Below are 16,872 nucleotides of genomic sequence, written 5' to 3'. Positions count from 1 at the left end.
TGAATTCAGATGGGTTGATTCGTGAGTAGATACTGGAACTGCTGCCAGGTTAACCAGATTGCTTGGCATACAAGGATAAATAAAAAGGCTGCTCTCCAACCAAGGCGGCTGTCATCGATAGCCACTACTGGAGATTAGATCAGGAGAGAAAATTTTTGTCCTTGGTATACTCACTTGTATTTCATTTGTAATGTAGCCTGAGCTCTGAGAGCTTGCAAATATAATCTCTCGTTAGCCAATAAAAGGTATCATTCCTTGAATACCCTTCTCATTTTTTTTCCCCTTTTCGGAACATACGTATTTACATCGATCTTTTCTGGCTAACACGGTACCACAATACTATCTTGTATTGTACATCTCCTTGGTATAGAGAGAGAACCTCAACGTCCACTGCCTGTGAGGCTATTTGACGTGCGGGGGCGAGCGGCTCCGCAGCCGAGGAGAGCAGTCTTTTGGCGCAGACTGCAAGAAGAGTGTACAGTTAATGGAAGGGGATAACTTCAATTGCTGCTGCGATCCCCCCCATCCCCCCCCCCCCCCGTACCTACACGGCAATCCGGAAGGGCTAAGGGGATGAGTGGCAAGGATTGTGAACCGAGAAGCTGCTCATGATCAAGGTAAGGGCTGAACGGAGAGACTCCATCCGTGAATGGTATACCCTGGCCAAGATCCTGTGTGGGTCCTGCCGATCTGTCTTTTTTGGGAAGTAGGAACAGATTTGAGCAGAAATAATCGATAGCTACATTTTGTAGCATCAGATAACTGCTCTGTCCTAATGCTGTGCATCTTTGGCTCGGAAAAAGAAAAACCCAGTTCCAATGCCTAAGTCTTTTGAAGGACGTAAAGGAGACATCCTGTAGAGGGATGATGGAAAAAAGGCAATCCTTGCATCTAGAAGACACTAGGACTTGGGCCCGTTCGATACGAACGGCATAAAAGGAGACGACATGAACCAGAAATAGGTGGCCGTCCGTAATGCTGTGTGTCGACTGTTTACACCAGAAATCACTAGGTGAAAAACGTCAGGGACCCATTTCTCTCAAGTCTAGACCATCTGGGGTGGACCCTTACATTGCTGGCTGAATCTATGGGAAGACTGAGATCCTTTGGCGATGGGTACGCCGGATTTATGCAAAAAGGACCAAATACAGATTTGTTTCCGACGATGGAGAAGAAACTTGATCTTCCTTCCCATGGCCTCAGAGATTGGCATGGACAGTAGTCGTTTTCAGCCTATCCACTCTGGTACGAAAGATGCCGGAGATCTTTCTGTGGGTGCCAAGCTCTTTCCATTCCCTGAGCCATAAAGCCCTATTGAGTGTAATGGCATCTGCAGCGGATAGTGTGATGCCACTGGCCACATGTAAAAAGGTGTCCTGCTAAAAACAGGAAGAGAGCTGGTGTCGAAGTCCACAGAACGGATCAGACTCGTCTGTCGGCCTGTGGGACCCTTATTTTGACTATCTACCCGGCCTAGATACTCCGGAGATTCAATCCATTGTTTCCGTCAACCAGCTGAAACTAATTGTGATTCCTCCATTTCGGAGGCTTCTGACTTGGTTATCCCATCGCTCCCCTTGTCGGTCAACTATATTGCGATTCCCCCGGGGAGTGGTAACCGCTGTATTATGGGGTATGGCCCAAAGGAAGAACGCTACGTGATTCGGGACAGAAGAGGCATCCTCGCTGACCTTCAGGGAACTGGATGCCTGCCTCACACAAGCAAATCTGCCCGTTTCCGGTGAATCCAGATTCAAGGAAAAACCTTAAGCTGATACAGAGTCCTGTACTCTGTAAACCTGTGGTGAGGGGGCGAGATACATAAACTACAGACACTTAAGCACGTAGTTGGTCGGCTGTTGTACTGCGAGTCCTTTCTCTAGAAGCCTGCACCTTTGTAGAATGCCTGCGGCTGCTATTCGTCCGCTTCCGTGATCCTGCGCATGCTCTGATGCCCAGAGGGATCGTGGATAATTTGTGATAAGCCCGCACCTGGAGGGGGGCTTGTAAGATGGGCCCAATGTTGGTGGCGAATTAACATGTCATTTTCATGGCCGGTGAACTCAGGCTTGTCTCCCATTCTGGTCCCAGCCCGCCTCGAGCTGCTTAGCAGCCGCCACCTGACGAGAGCAGTCACGCTCAGCCTAGAATCGGTGGCACTGGCACGAGCAGAGCCAGTACAATTCTATCATAAGTACTGCCGAAAACCAGTGCTCTAATCTCCTGGAAAGCAGGCTGGCGATTTAGAGAGCACAAAAATGTATACCAAAACCACACACTATATCTAAATATCGATCTATCCACGCCTCCACACAGTATCCTTCAGGCCTTACCCTGAGGCTGTGGCATCCCCAAGGAAATAGTACCCCTAAACGCACTGTGAATGAGCGCTATCTTTGCCTTCGGTGCTGGCCATTTAAGTATTACAAGGGTGTCCTGTACCTTTGGTCTGCAGGACGGAGCGACCGTTGGCGCACTCTGGTGGAGGGCGAGGATGAGGGCGACAGTCTTCCACAACTCCCAGAGATCCCTGGTTCTACAGTCATCACAGGTAACGCAGTCCAGCGAGTATTATGGCCGCCGAGATTGGGTGGAGCTTCATCAAAGTAGGCCGAAGCAGGGGCCTAAATTTTTGATGCCTGTCTGCGGGGCATGGATCAAGAGTTTCCCGGCGGATGCCGAGGGAGACGCTGACACTCCCGCTCTGCCATGCACCCGGCACCATGTATCAGGATCAGGGCACTGTGGGAAACGCCAGGCAGGTTGGGCGGTACCTCCGACGTGATGCGTGGCTGGTGGGCGGAGTAACCGGCCCACGGCCTAGCGAGGGCCTAAATTAGCAGTGCCCGGCTGGAAAGAACGACCAGGCCCGCAACGCGCTCAGGAGCCCCCCCCACCACCATGAGCTGTGGAGGAGTGAGAGCAGAGCTGCCGCTTTGCCAGCAGGCCAGTGCTGCGATAGCGACAGCGCAGGAGCCCTCAATCCACCATCCCCTCTGAGGGGGAGGTGGAGAGGGACCGTCCAGCTCCCTGCAGCACCGCTGTTCCATCAGTGGTGGTGCAGATGGAGCAGCACGGACGCCGTGGGGGGCCTCCGTGTATCCTAAGAGTTCGCTCCCCTAGGATTTCACAGGGCTATGTCCGGCTGTGGCAGACCCCGTGCTGCATGGATTCCACGGCACTTACCGTGGTGCACGTAACGGCATGGAGCCGCCGCGATGGGACTACAGCGTTTAACGCGTTCTCCTGGTGACCCTCGGACTGTTCGGACTCTTATCCGTATGGGTAATCTTCAGAACGGTATGGGGTAAGGGAACACCTCAATCCACCATCCCTTAGAAGGGAGGAGGAGAGGCACCGTCCGCCACCTTGCATCATCCGGTTTTAAAAGTGGTGAAGCAGTGCGGGCTGCACGGACGCCACGTAGAGGCCTCTGAGCACCCTATGGGTTCAATCCCTAAGGGTGGGCATGGCAGGTTATCCGGCATAGGCCTGGCTGCGGAAGAGGATACATGTAGGTGACACTCCATGTGCTCGTCCGTTAAGTCGGTGCGGGGAGATCGGAGACCCTTAAGAGACCCGTCACCCTTGAATCAGCTCAGGCATGGCATCCCACGTCGCAGGAGGATACGTGGAGGCGACACTCGCACGTGCTCACCTGTTGGTTTGGGGAAATCGGACCCTTGAAAGGATCCGTCACCCCTTCATTCGGATTAAAAAATGAAAAAGTAAAAACCAAAATTCAAAAATTTAAAATAAATGGTCTGAACACCAGACCAGTGTGCCTCCTACAGACACTAAGCAAGAACTGGTTCACCTGGGGCCAGCAGGAAGGTGTATACTGCGGAGAAGGCGCTAACTTTTTTTTGTTTCAACTTAGTGTCAGCCTCCTATTGGCCGCAGCATAACACCCATGGTCTTTGTGCCCATGGTCTGTGTCCCCCAATGAGGCGGAGAAAATGCCTAGTAAACTTACCCTTAAGCTGTCTTGAGCAGCACTCTAGCATCCCATTCATAAGTGCACAGCTGCCCCACATTGCTAAGAAAATCTATAAGCCTCACTGTATGGTAATCAGTGTGGCCGGGGCCGATGTGTGGTCTGTGCTTGACGCCTCCTCAATCTTCCTCCTGCCTCGATGCCACTTCTGACGTCTCATACATCAGCTACAGTCTGTTCACCTCTCACAGCTGCACCATAGAGAGCAGGAGCAGCGCAGGCGCAACAGACTATGGACGATGTAGGAGACATGAGCCACATGAATTAAAGCAAGAAGGCTGGCAGTCAAGGGAAAACCGGTGCTGAGCACAGACAGGACCGGTCAGCATACGGCAAAGGTGAATTATACAGGGTTTTCTTAGATGTGTGGCACTTAAAGGGAATCTGTCACCTACTTTTGGCGGGCTATTTAAATGAGGTCGGTCCGGTCTGATGGGCGGCGTTTCCGGCCGCCATCCGCAGTTTTTTCATGAATAGGAGTAGGTGTCCGCCATTTTTCACGCGTGCGCTAAGCATTCTTGGCTCGCGCAGTATGCTTTGCCCAACTGCAGGCAAAGCCGAAAGCCTGACTGCGCATGCGCCGGTTAACTAAGACCCGCAAGTATTTTGTGGTGTTCCGGGGCCTAGTTAACCGGCGCATGCGCAGTAAGGCTTTTCGGCTTTGCCCGCAGTTTGGGCAAAGCATACTGTGCATGCGCAAGCCAAGAATGCTTAGCGCACGCGTGAAAAATGGTGGACACCTACTCCTATTCATGAAAAAACTGCGGACAGCGGCCAAGGTTGGGGAGGCAGCAAAGATCAGAAACACCGCCCATCAGATCGGACCGACCTCATTTAAATAGCCCGCCAAAAGTAGGTGACAGGTTCCCTTTAACAGGTTGCTGGAGCATTGTTCAAGCCAAGTTAAAGTTGGTGGATTTGGTTTATACATATGCAAAACCTGGTGACAGGATGCCTTTAGATAAGCAGAGCAAACACACCCCAATCCTCCAACTACAAGAGTAACCCCATGAACACCAGATACAAAGTTACCTTTCTCTTCCGGGTTTCAGGTGTCCCGCTCCACACAAAGCACTGGTAAATAGCACGCAGGTTCTGGTTCCAATTATCCACTTTAAAGCTGTTCACATGGGAGCAGCCGGCAGGACTCATGACAAACCCACATACACTCTCTCGGGGTGGGGGTCCGAAGACACAAAAGGGTGCTCTCCGGAGAGGAGGAGGACAGGGCCAGATGCCCCGCCCTCCTCCTTAAGCAGTTTGTCCAAACTTTTTGTGAGACGTCTATCGCCAACACATCAATACGGCGGTGCCCTGCAAACAAGCAAGAAAACAATAGAGATGTAATAAGTCAGCGATCAAACTTCATAAACTAAATGAAACCCAAAATAGATCATACATCCGTGAAGGTGTCGGAGACAACAGCAAATTCCCTTACTAAAAACACAATATAAAACACAATGGCGCCCGAACTCAGCACTTCTGTCTGCCGGCTGCCCTGTGATTCAGGTATACCACCAATGAGCAGTATGGCGGCTCAATAACCCGTAAATGACAAAGCCAAACTGAGGACATATACTGGGCAAGTAACAAATAAGACGTGTACACACCGTGGTGGCCTCCTCTAGACCAGTGGCGCACAATTTGTGGCCCGCTATGCTTCCTCCCGATTGCAAATAATTCTCATAAAGAAGCTCAGATTGCTGGATTCCTAAAACAAAACTGTTGGCTACGAGGACTTATAAGTCCAGAAAGTGGAATATCAGGCATTTATGGCATGTAATGTTGATCTGCCAGAAATATGTCACATGGTAATCCCTCCAAATTTTACTGTGGCCCTCAAAAAGGCTATGTAGCCCTAGGGTCAGAAAAGGTTGCACACCCCTACTCTAAATATGCTCATTACACGCTGGATCCATTGTTACATGAATTCTCTGTTAATGTGTTTCATGTCACAAAGCCTTGATCATTTACATCAAAAGTTAAGCACAACCACATTCTACAAAATAGCATTTATTCAGAGCTGGAGAAAAATAATCATACCAGTCATCATGTCCAGGTAGCCTCACAACTGGCTACAGGGCCATTCTAGGCATGTTGCCTGGTTGGCCATTTTAACATTTGATGGTTTCTCCTTAGAAACAGGCAGAAGTGCTGAATTCTTCTATAAAATGTTAATAATCTGCATGCAAACATCACTCATCACTACAGCCCTCACACGCACACTATGCTATGCTCACACGGCCACGTGTCTGCAGTGGAATCCGCGGCCGATGCCTGAATTTCTGCCACGGATTTGCGGTTTGCACTGCAGTGGGTGCATACTTATTGTGCCCATTCGGTTCGGTGAATGGGTGACAGCGCCATGCCACTTCTTGAAACGTTTTTCAGATCAGCAGCAGAAAATTTTGTGGCTGTATAAACAGCAACACAAACATCCCAAAGAAAGCAGCGCGAGGCGGTTTGTGGATTAAACCATGGAATACTGTGAAAACCATGTAAGAAATAATAAAGACACAAAACTAATACAATCACATCTTCACGTTTGAAAAGGAGTTTATCTACCTTACAATTTTATTTTTGACAAGTCATTTTAGTCCAGATGCTACATGAAGGCACGTTAACATACTCCCATTCATAAAAGCGCCTGTTGTCCGGGTCCCGTGAGGTCATATTGACATGATATGCAGCCAATCATAGGAGGTATTCTATCCATAGCGGTGTACATAAGACTATGCAACATCGCTGAAAGAACATAGGCTTACAGGGAACCCTTGGCTTTGGATTGCCAAGGTATACGGTATGCCACCTATATTGTCTTTCCATAGAATGCTTAACCATCTTAGAAATACTTAAGAACGCTAAAAGAAAAAAAAAATATATAGGTGGCCGGAATATTCTTTTAATGTTCACACTAATCACAGACTTGGCAGAAAAGTTGCTTACAAGGAAAGAAACGGACACAGCTATGGACAACTACTCTGCTTCTGAAAGGATGCGAGAAGATAGTAGATAAGATATTACATGATGCCTAAACCCAATGAGATTGCATAATAGTTCTAGCGCTAATATAGCCTAGAAACAGCAGTGCAAGCAAGCCAACCAGCGACATCATATTCCGCAGTGCGCTACATACGCCATCATCAAGTGACCCCAAGGGGGCTCACAATATACATTCCCTATCAGTAAGTCTTTGGAAAGAGGAAAGCAACAGTGCTAACCACTGAGCCACTGTTAAGCTGGCCACCGACAATGATGGCAACAGAGAAAAGGTGTGATGCTCCAGTGTTTCAGAGAAAATATACCGGACACTAGACCTCGGCTCTTCCCAGGCGATTGGCAGGTCAGTCGCCATGCGTGATACCTAGAGTTCACCTGCAGCGGGTACTGTGTGACGTGGATCGTAGCATTTCAAAGAGAAATTTACCTGTGTGCAATCAGACTGATTCATGCCCACGGCGGTTTTGGCAGCATGAATCAGATGAGAGGTTCCCTTTAACATCAAGGCAAAATCAAACAAATCAGACAAGACATCAGAAGAATTGTGGACACCCGGAAGTCTGGCACATCCTTATGAACAGTTGCCAAAGACTTAGAAGTCCCACGCTCATCTGTTCAAATGAGAATATGCAAGCTTCAAGCTTAAAACAGCCATGTACCCTCCTACATGGTGCATTTTGCTTAGGATTGGTCAATGTCATGCAAGAAAAGAAACATGACTCACAGGAGAAAAAAAATCTCTGGCAATACCCAGTTAGACTCATCATAAAATATAACCTAAGTTTTAAAAGCTAATCTCCACAACAGAGAGGAGAAATTAAAAAATAAAAAGTATGGTGTAGTGAAATATGTATATGTATGGCTGTATGACCAGCAGTAAATTAACATCTGTCAGACTGCAGCTCTCCACACAGATCATGACCTCATGTTATCCTGAGAAGGCAGTCTCCAATCTCACCAGGGGGCTTTACTGAGAACAAGTGGAAACATTTCACACCCACCAGCTCTTTTGAAGAAGAGATGCCAATTGGAGAATGACACTATGAGAAAGGTTACACAAAGAGTTTCAGAAAAAAAATAATGTATTCATTGGTAAAATAGCCATGGTCCAGTAACAAACCAGCAATTAGAATATTAACATGAGAGGTTGGTCTAGAAATTGGATTCCCAAGTCACATATATAAATTAGGCCTACACACAAAGAAAAGGGTTCACAGTGAGGGGCAGCCTAGCTGTTGTGCTCCATTTCATATTTCCCCCTCCCTCGGGGACAGAGTACCAGACTGCAAAGTTCGATATTTCTGTATGTTTTCTCCCTTTTTATTTCCATTTTTATATCCTTTTTTATTTTAAGCACTGTACCTTTTATATTAAAGCTTAAAACTTTAATAAGTCTTAACCTTGTTGCTCTAAAGAATCCATAGCCTTAGAGTGTGTGCTCCTGGTGATTGGCACACAGCAGTAGTATTTCCGGGACTCATCGCCCATGTGTTCAGTGAGTGGTGGCGGTGTGTATGAGCGGGGTGTGTGGTCTGTGTCGGGGTGTGATTTATGCTCCCACTGCAGCATAGGGCAGAGGTTGAATGCTGGACTGAGTGAGAGGCAGATTAACCCTTGCAGGCGCAACCCCACATCACATGCTGGTAAGTGGGTACGTGACATACGGTACATTTTATCCCACCCCACAGTCACTATTCTGTAATATGGCCAGCGTAGCAAGATGAAATCTGTGAGAGGCCCTTTTTAAAAGACCATGCTGCCAAATCAACCGTGTGTACGTAAACCACATGGACGGTAATGAGAATAAAATGCTGAAATAAATCACTGTCTCTAGCTTTATCCTGCCATTCACATTCGAGAACATAGTACTGATCCTAACTGACCGAGTAGCAGGATTGTCAGCAATTGGGAAAACTGTATTAATGAATGTAGCCAAGGCGTACATAAGACTACGACTTCCGCTGCCAGAAGACCGTGATGATCAGCTCTCCACCCCCCTGTCAAGATCACCTCACCACTTGCGCTTGACCCGCTCCCGTCCCACCTCATCCCTAACTTTGCAACATTCTTCATTCCAACCCTAACCCATCTCTTCAACCTTTCACTTACAAATAGTGTCAATCCCTCATCCTTCAAACATGCCTCAATCACACCCATCCTCAAAATGTCCTCCCTCGACCCATCCTCTGTGTCTAACTATCGCCCGATATCTTCTCCCTTACACCTCAAAACTACTGGAACAGCATGTATATCTTGAACTGTCCTCCCACCTCTCCTCCTGTTCCCTCTTTGACCGGTTACAATCTGGCTTCCGACAGCATCACTCAACTGAAACTGCCCTAACTAAAGTCACTAACAGCCAAGAGCAAGCGACACTACTCTGTCCTTCCTCCTGGACCTGTATTCTGCCTTCAACACCGTGGACCATTCTCTCCTGCTACAGATTCGCTCATCTCCTGGCATCACAGACTTGGCCCTATCCTGGAGCTCATCATACCTAACAGACCGAACATTTAGTGTGTCCCTCTCACACCACCTCTTCACCTCACCCCGTCTGTTGGTGTTTCTCAAGGCTCAGTCCTAGGACCCCTACTCTTCCCCATCTTCAGCCTGGGACAGCTCATAGAATCCTACGGCTTCCAGTGCCACCTCTACACCGATGACAGGCAAAACTACCTATCTGGACCTGACCTCACCTCCTTACTGAGCAAAATTCCAAAATGTCTGTGCTATTTCAGCCTTCTTTTCTGCTTGCTTTCTCAAACTGAACATGGACAAAACAGAATTCATCATCTTCCCCCCCCATCTCACTCCACCAGACCTATCCATCAATGTCTGCTCGCTTTCCTCAGTCCTGCACGCTCGGTACCTTGGGGCGATCCTCGACTCTGCCCTCTCTTTCTAACCACATATCCAAGCCTTTGCCTCCTCCTGCCACCTCAAACTCAAAAGTCTCTCGGATCCACACATTCCTCAACCATGAAACCACAAAAACACTAGTGCACGCCCTTATCTCCCGCCTCGACTACTGTGACCTCCTATTCTGTCCTCCCCTCCAGCACTGGCACCACTTCAGTCAATCCTACACTCTGCTGCCTGACTAATCCACCTGTCTCCCCGCTATTCCTCAGCCTCCCCCCTATGCCAGGCCCTTCACTGGCTTCCTATTGCCCAGAGGCTCCAGTTCAAAACCCTAACCATGACATACAAAGCCATCCACAACCTGTCTCCTCCATACATCTGTGACATGGTCTCCCGGTACCTACCCGCACGCAACCTTTGATCCTCTCAAGATCTCCTTCTCTACCCCCCCCATACAAGACTTCTTCCGTGCCTCCCCCATACTCAAACTCTCTGCCGCAACATATCACTCTCACCAACAACAGAAACCTTCAAGAACCTGAAGACTCACCTGTTACGACAAGCCTACAGCCTGCAATGATCCTCAGTCTACTGAACCATCACACAACCAGCGCTACCCTCTCCGAGTGTATTCTCACCCATCCCTGTAGACTGTGAGCTCTCGCAGGCAGGGTCCTCTCTCCTTCTGCACTTGTGTGTCCCTTGTCTTGCACATGTGTATTGTACTTGTCTATATTTCCTCTTTTCACATGTAAAGCGCCATGGAATAAATGGCGGTATATATGTATAATAATAATGGCCATTACTATGGCATTATTAGCCATAGTTCAGCATTTATTTCTAAACTGGAAAAAAATAAGATGAACGCTAGTTGCTGTGGGCAACAAGGCCCATTATATGCTTACACACCACACAATGTCCACGGGAAGCATCGCCATCAGAAGGCCGATGAGTGCACAGGTAGGGGAGCGTCCAACTTCACCCACCGCAGCAGTCAATAACTATTTTTAGCATGTACACAGCTCTCATTCATCTGCTGCAGTATTTTACTCAGTGTTCCACATTAATCTAGGAGATAAATAACCAGGCTCACAGCCTTCTTCGGGGGTTACAGCACTTTTTACAGCAAGAATAGCGGAGTATTCTGTGCAGTTCTTGTCTTTACAAACATTGGAAACCAACAAGTACCACTAAGTCACGTGGCTCCATTCCCGAGCATTCGGATGTCGGACGGACAGCTCTATCACAACTCCCGTTAGAAGCCGTAACGCCAGTACCAGCACAGTATGTCTCATCCAGTTTACAAAAGCAAAAAATCCATCAAGTGCCAATCGTATTACTTGTAGACAAGCTAGAACTCAAATCCAAAAAGATCCTTCTACCCCATCTATCCACTCTCGTCCCCCACAGCCACGTCACCAGCCATGTACAGGAGAGCAGTCATCCCAGGACTGCACTAGCTGCTGACAGGAGGCCTCCATCAGCAATCGCTCTCATACATACCTGGCAGTAGTCACTTGGCTGTAGGGTAATTAATAGGACTGGCTATTGCACCAACCACACTGACAGTCACCAGCCATGCACAGGAGAGCAGCCATCCCAGGACTGCACTAGCTGCTGACAGGAGGCCTCCATCAGCTATCGCTCTCATACATACCTGGCAGTAGTCACTTGGCTGTAGGGTAAATAGGACTGGCTATTGCACCAACCACAGTGACAGTCACCAGCCATGTACAGGAGAGCAGCCATCCCAGGACTGCACTAGCTGCTGACAGGAGGCCTCCATCGGCAATCGCTCTCGTCCCCTACAGCCAAGTGACTACTGCCAGGTATGTAGTTAATAGGACTGGCTATTGCACCAACTACAGTACCAGTCACCAGCCATGCACAGGAGAGCAGCCATTCCAGGACTGCACTAGCTGCTGACAGGAGGCCTCCATCAGCAATCGCTCTCATACATACCTGGCAGTAGTCACTTGGCTGTAGGGTAATTAATAGGACTGGCTATTGCACCAATCACAGAGTCAGTCACCAGCCATGCACAGGAGAGCAGCCATCCCAGGACTGCACTAGCTGCTGACAGGAGGCCTCCATCAGCAATCGCTCTCATACATACCTGGCAGTAGTCACTTGGCTGTAGGGTAATTAATAGGACTGGCTATTGCACCAACCACAGAGTCAGTCACCAGCCATCCCAGGACTGCACTAGCTGCTGACAGGAGGCCTCCATCAGCAATCGCTCTCATACATACCTGGCAGTAGTCACTTGGCTGTAGGGTAATTAATAGGACTGGCTATTGCACCAACCACAGTGACAGTCACCAGCCATGTACAGGAGAGCAGCCATCCCAGGACTGTGTACAAAAAGCGTCGCCTGACCCACAGAAACGGTGTTCTTGGCATTGTCTGTAGTCACCAGCTGGACGCTGCGCCTTCATTTTGGAAACGCTTAAAGGGCCTTAGTAACCTGCATATTGTGTGTAGTGCTGCATATCCTGCCCTCTACTGGCAGGAAAGAAATCTGCAGCAACATTTGGGAAGAAATAAGGTACATATAGAGAATGCAGCAGATTTATATTCTGCAAAGTGTTTAAGGCTAAGTGCACACGCACTTTTTTGCCCTGCGGATTTTTCCACGCAGAATTGAAGAAATCCGCAGGTCAAATGACCTGCATTTTTCCTGCGGATTTCTTCCTTTTTTTTGCGGTTTTCCCCCTGCGGATTTGGAGAATGGAGCAGGTGGAAAACCGCACAAAAGAAGTGACATGCTGCATACTTTGAACCACAAGAAAACCATGCGGAAAAATCTGCAGCGTCTGAACAGCGTTTTTTTTCCTATTAACATGCTACTGTACATCACAATGCGGATATGCAGTGTTTCTGCGCTGTAAAATCCGCTGCGGATCCGCTGGAAATCTGCATCGTGTGCACATGGCCTAATAAAAGCCCCTTCATTTATGCATGTTGTAGTGAATTTTCAGTGTGGAATATGAAATGTGTACCTGGATTTCTGAACACAACTAAACACTGCAGGTTTGGCAGCTGTAACACTAGCAAGAAAGGAGCTCCATCAGAGGGCACATATCAACATACACTACACAAATGTAACTTTGGGACTTTGTATTGTCCACAGCACCAGCCACTATCACCCTGCTGATGGCGCTCTCCACCAAAAACATGCCCATTTACAACAGTTATACTGGGAGGTTATTTATAAGGAAGAGTAAGGAATCTAGTAGCCAGACAAGTCCTCATCCCATCACGGCCATGATTTCTACCACACTCCTCACATCCACTGCAGGTATGGCTGTATAGCAGTCCACAAAGTGGAGAATAACGGCACAGAGCGCACATATCAGACACTGGCGTGAGAGCTATGGCTTGTATGTAGGGTGTAGGACACCATGGAGCCGAAACATCAGGACTTCAGTCATTACGAGCCGCATGTATTATTCCTTGTCAAGCCTTTCCTTATTAGTGAGGTCACAGCGAAACCTGAACAGCTCTGACGGCAGCAGCATGGCAGTGGTGAGTACTGCGAGGAGCAAGAAGATGGCTGCAGCTGAGGAGCCATCCTGCCACACTGGTGTATGGAAGCATCTCCAACCCGCAGGGCGTGAGCACAAGACATACACCTGCACATGGATGAAGCATCGCTAATGTGGAGTTTGATGATTTTGCTCTTAAACATTCATCAATTTGACCTGTGCCCACACACTGCCCACCCACTGTCTGCCCCAAATGATTAATTTATATAAATGGTGGCCTTCAGTGTTCGGGTTTTTCACTGCGCAGGAAAAGATGTGTTTGGTGACCTCCAACCAACTATCTGCAATGGTGACCGTGTATGTAACTGGTACTAGGATGACAGTGATTGCCCTAGGTAACATGGCCGTGTGTGCTTCAGATCACTTTTCAACTGGACCTCAACATGACACCTGGGCCGCACGCTGTGCTTTCTGCTACCTGGCATCAGAGAGGGCAGGTGTCTAATAAGGCAGCCTGCACACCCCGCGCTGCCGGCACTACGGCAGCCAGCATGCTCCACGCTACTGACATTACAGCACACTCCGCGGAGCTCCCGCCCCATCTGCCTGGCATACAGAGCTCCCGCCATGCCCCATGTTCCTGGCACTGTCCCGGCATCACCGCAGCAGGCACACTCCAAGCTCCTGGCATCGCCGTGCGCTCCACACTCATGGAATTACAGCAGCAGGCGCGCTCCTGGCACTATGGCAGGGGGCGCGCTCCGCGCTCCTGGCACTATGGCAGGGGGCGCGCTCCGCGCTCCTGGCACTATGGCAGGGGGCGCGCTCCGCGCTCCTGGCACTATGGCAGGGGGCACGCTCCGCGCTCCTGGCACTATGGCAGGGGGCACGCTCCGCGCTCCTGGCAGGGGGCACGCTCCGCGCTCCTGGCACTATGGCAGGGGGCACGCTCCGCGCTCCTGGCACTATGGCAGGGGGCACGCTCCGCGCTCCTGGCACTATGGCAGGGGGCACGCTCCGCGCTCCTGGCACTATGGCAGGGGGCACGCTCCGCGCTCCTGGCACTATGGCAGGGGGCACGCTCCGCGCTCCTGGCACTATGGCAGGGGGCACGCTCCGCGCTCCTGGCACTATGGCAGGGGGCACGCTCCGCGCTCCTGGCACTATGGCAGGGGGCACGCTCCGCGCTCCTGGCACTATGGCAGGGGGCACGCTCCGCGCTCCTGGCACTATGGCAGGGGGCACGCTCCGCGCTCCTGGCACTATGGCAGGGGGCACGCTCCGCGCTCCTGGCACTATGGCAGGGGGCACGCTCCGCGCTCCTGGCACTATGGCAGGGGGCACGCTCCGCGCTCCTGGCACTATGGCAGGGGGCACGCTCCGCGCTCCTGGCACTATGGCAGGGGGCACGCTCCGCGCTCCTGGCACTATGGCAGGGGGCACGCTCCGCGCTCCTGGCACTATGGCAGGGGGCACGCTCCGCGCTCCTGGCACTATGGCAGGGGGCACGCTCCGCGCTCCTGGCACTATGGCAGGGGGCACGCTCCGCGCTCCTGGCACTATGGCAGGGGGCACGCTCCGCGCTCCTGGCACTATGGCAGGGGGCACGCTCCAAGCTGCCAGCAGTGAGGATGCAGCCTGCATATATGGCACCTGTGCACCCTGCTCCTACATGGAGCACATCCCCACACAGGACCCCGGCTGCAGGAGGACCCCGGCTGCAGGAGGACCCCGGCCGCAGGAGGACCCCGGCCGCAGGAGGACCCCGGCCGCAGGAGGACCCCGGCCGCAGTGCCCATTGCACTGGCCGCGGAGCAGACACGCCCGGAGGTGCAGACACCTCAGCGGCCAGCAGCCGTGCTCCGCCGCCACATTGTGTCCACAGCCGGGATGCTAGTGGTCCAACATCCGCCCTCGCAGGACGGCACTGGCGGCACACAGCGCGTCCTGCCCACACTCCCATACCTGCTCCGTGCCCCGCACCTCCACCCTGTGGGGTCGCTCCCCGCTCCCTCCTCCTACTCGTGTCTCCGCCTCACCCGCCTGGGATGCAGACAAAGCGCCTGACGCCACTGCGCTGCGCACAAGGAAGACGCGCCTCCAGTCCCGGCAGCTCCACGCCGGGCAGTGACCCGCTCCTCAGTGCGCTCCCGGCGGCCTCCTGCTAGCACGGAGGCTTTCCCCGTCTCCCCAGTCTCCGGAGGCGAAGCAGACCAGGAATCCCACCTCTCCCGCCGGCCGCGCCACACGACGAGGAAAGGCCGACCTCCTCCCGGGGCCTTCCAAGCCAAATCACCTAGTCATTGGCTGCGCAGATAGCCAATCTGCCGAGCCCCACCCACTCTGTCCCTCACCATTGCGTTTTGCGCACTCAGGGGGCGTGCCTAACTGTCAATCATAACTGCTGGTTCCGCCCCCGTGTGACGGCTCAGTTATGGTCTCAGCCGTTGATTGGCTGGAGGAGACGTCACTCTTGAAGGCGTGTTTTTTCCGCGCTGGTGTGCACGAATGATTGGCAGGCAGAAGGAGTAGTCTATCGCTCGCGAGGCTCACTGCCGGGTCCGCCCCCTGCTGGCGCTGCTAGGTCACTTCCTCCCAGTGTAGTCACCTCCGTAGTGTCCTGCGGGGAGGAAGTGTTGTGGATGTGATGAGAGCGAGCGCTCATTGGCTCGTGTCTGTGGAAGGATGTGATTGCAGCATTGGGTGGGAAAGTTCACCTACAGCTTGTCACTGGTCCCATGGCCAGTGGCGATCGGCTGCAGGAGCGGGGGCTGCGCCGGTCACAGTCGATCACGTGTGTGCCGGAGCCTCCGCTGCAGCTTCTGTCCTTGGGATCAGTGCAGATAGCGCATCATCCTGCGTTATTGTTCCTCACTGGTCACCAGCACTGTAGTAGGGAACTATCCAGCTGTGGCAGAGCCGAGCCTCTGCGACCTGGGGGCACAAATCCAACTCTGTGGGAATTAAAGGGGTTGTCCATGTGTGGGACAAAGGTCTGCTGTCCCTAGTCCCTACGGTGCGCTCTCGATTCCCCGGTGTCAGTGCGAAGGCCAGTCGTGACCTCTGTGCTTGCGATTCCCATACTGGGGGCCACTTGCCCACCGGACTCCTGCGCGGCCTTCGCGTCAGTCTGCAGTCCCACAGGGCCACCGCAGACTTGTAGCCCGGCCTGGACCATAAATGTGTGGCGTCACTGGTCCCCATCCATTGAGGGTCCGGGATGTCCCCGGTAGGAACGGCTCGGCGTGTTCCCACATCTCATGCACTCGCTGCCTAAGTTCACATTATGACATGACCTGGTGTTAAAATCAGGCTCTTGTGTTCAATATAGAGAAAAAATGCACCACAAGAATCAAATATATTACAAGCACCTTATTAGAAAATGATTTACAAAGTTTACAGCAAAAAGGATGATTAGACAATAACAACTACCAACACAGGTGGAACCACAGGTAAGAGGTAAACTAAAAGGTAACACAATGCCCATGTGAAATCGCATATGCTAATATACAGGTAAGTACCATA

At 51.2% G+C, this 16,872-nt stretch overlaps 1 protein-coding gene across 3 annotated transcripts in view; it reads right to left on the bottom strand.

Moving 5' to 3' along the window:
• USP22 (ubiquitin specific peptidase 22) overlaps positions 1 to 15,666 on the bottom strand; it is a 118,047-nt gene extending 102,381 nt beyond the window's left edge. The window contains exons 1-2 of one of the 3 annotated variants that reach the window (XM_073546666.1): positions 15,574 to 15,666; positions 5,030 to 5,311 (exon numbers count right to left, since the gene is read on the bottom strand). In XM_073546666.1, the coding sequence (XP_073402767.1) occupies positions 5,030 to 5,149 (120 nt within the window). In that variant the 5' untranslated portion in view covers positions 5,150 to 5,311; positions 15,574 to 15,666. Of the gene's footprint in view, positions 1 to 5,029; positions 5,312 to 15,386 lie in introns of all 3 variants that reach the window. The other 2 variants (XM_073546665.1, XM_073546667.1) reach the window with 2 other exon arrangements.
• Positions 15,667 to 16,872: the final 1,206 nt, after the last annotated feature.

Source organism: Dendrobates tinctorius, unplaced genomic scaffold (genome assembly GCF_039654945.1).
Source record: "Dendrobates tinctorius isolate UK_male_01 unplaced genomic scaffold, ASM3965494v1 ptg000150l, whole genome shotgun sequence".
In the NCBI taxonomy this organism is placed as follows: domain Eukaryota; kingdom Metazoa; phylum Chordata; class Amphibia; order Anura; family Dendrobatidae; genus Dendrobates; species Dendrobates tinctorius.
The sequence above is the reverse complement of the archived record's forward strand: the minus strand, read 5'-3'. Positions and strand labels throughout refer to the sequence as shown.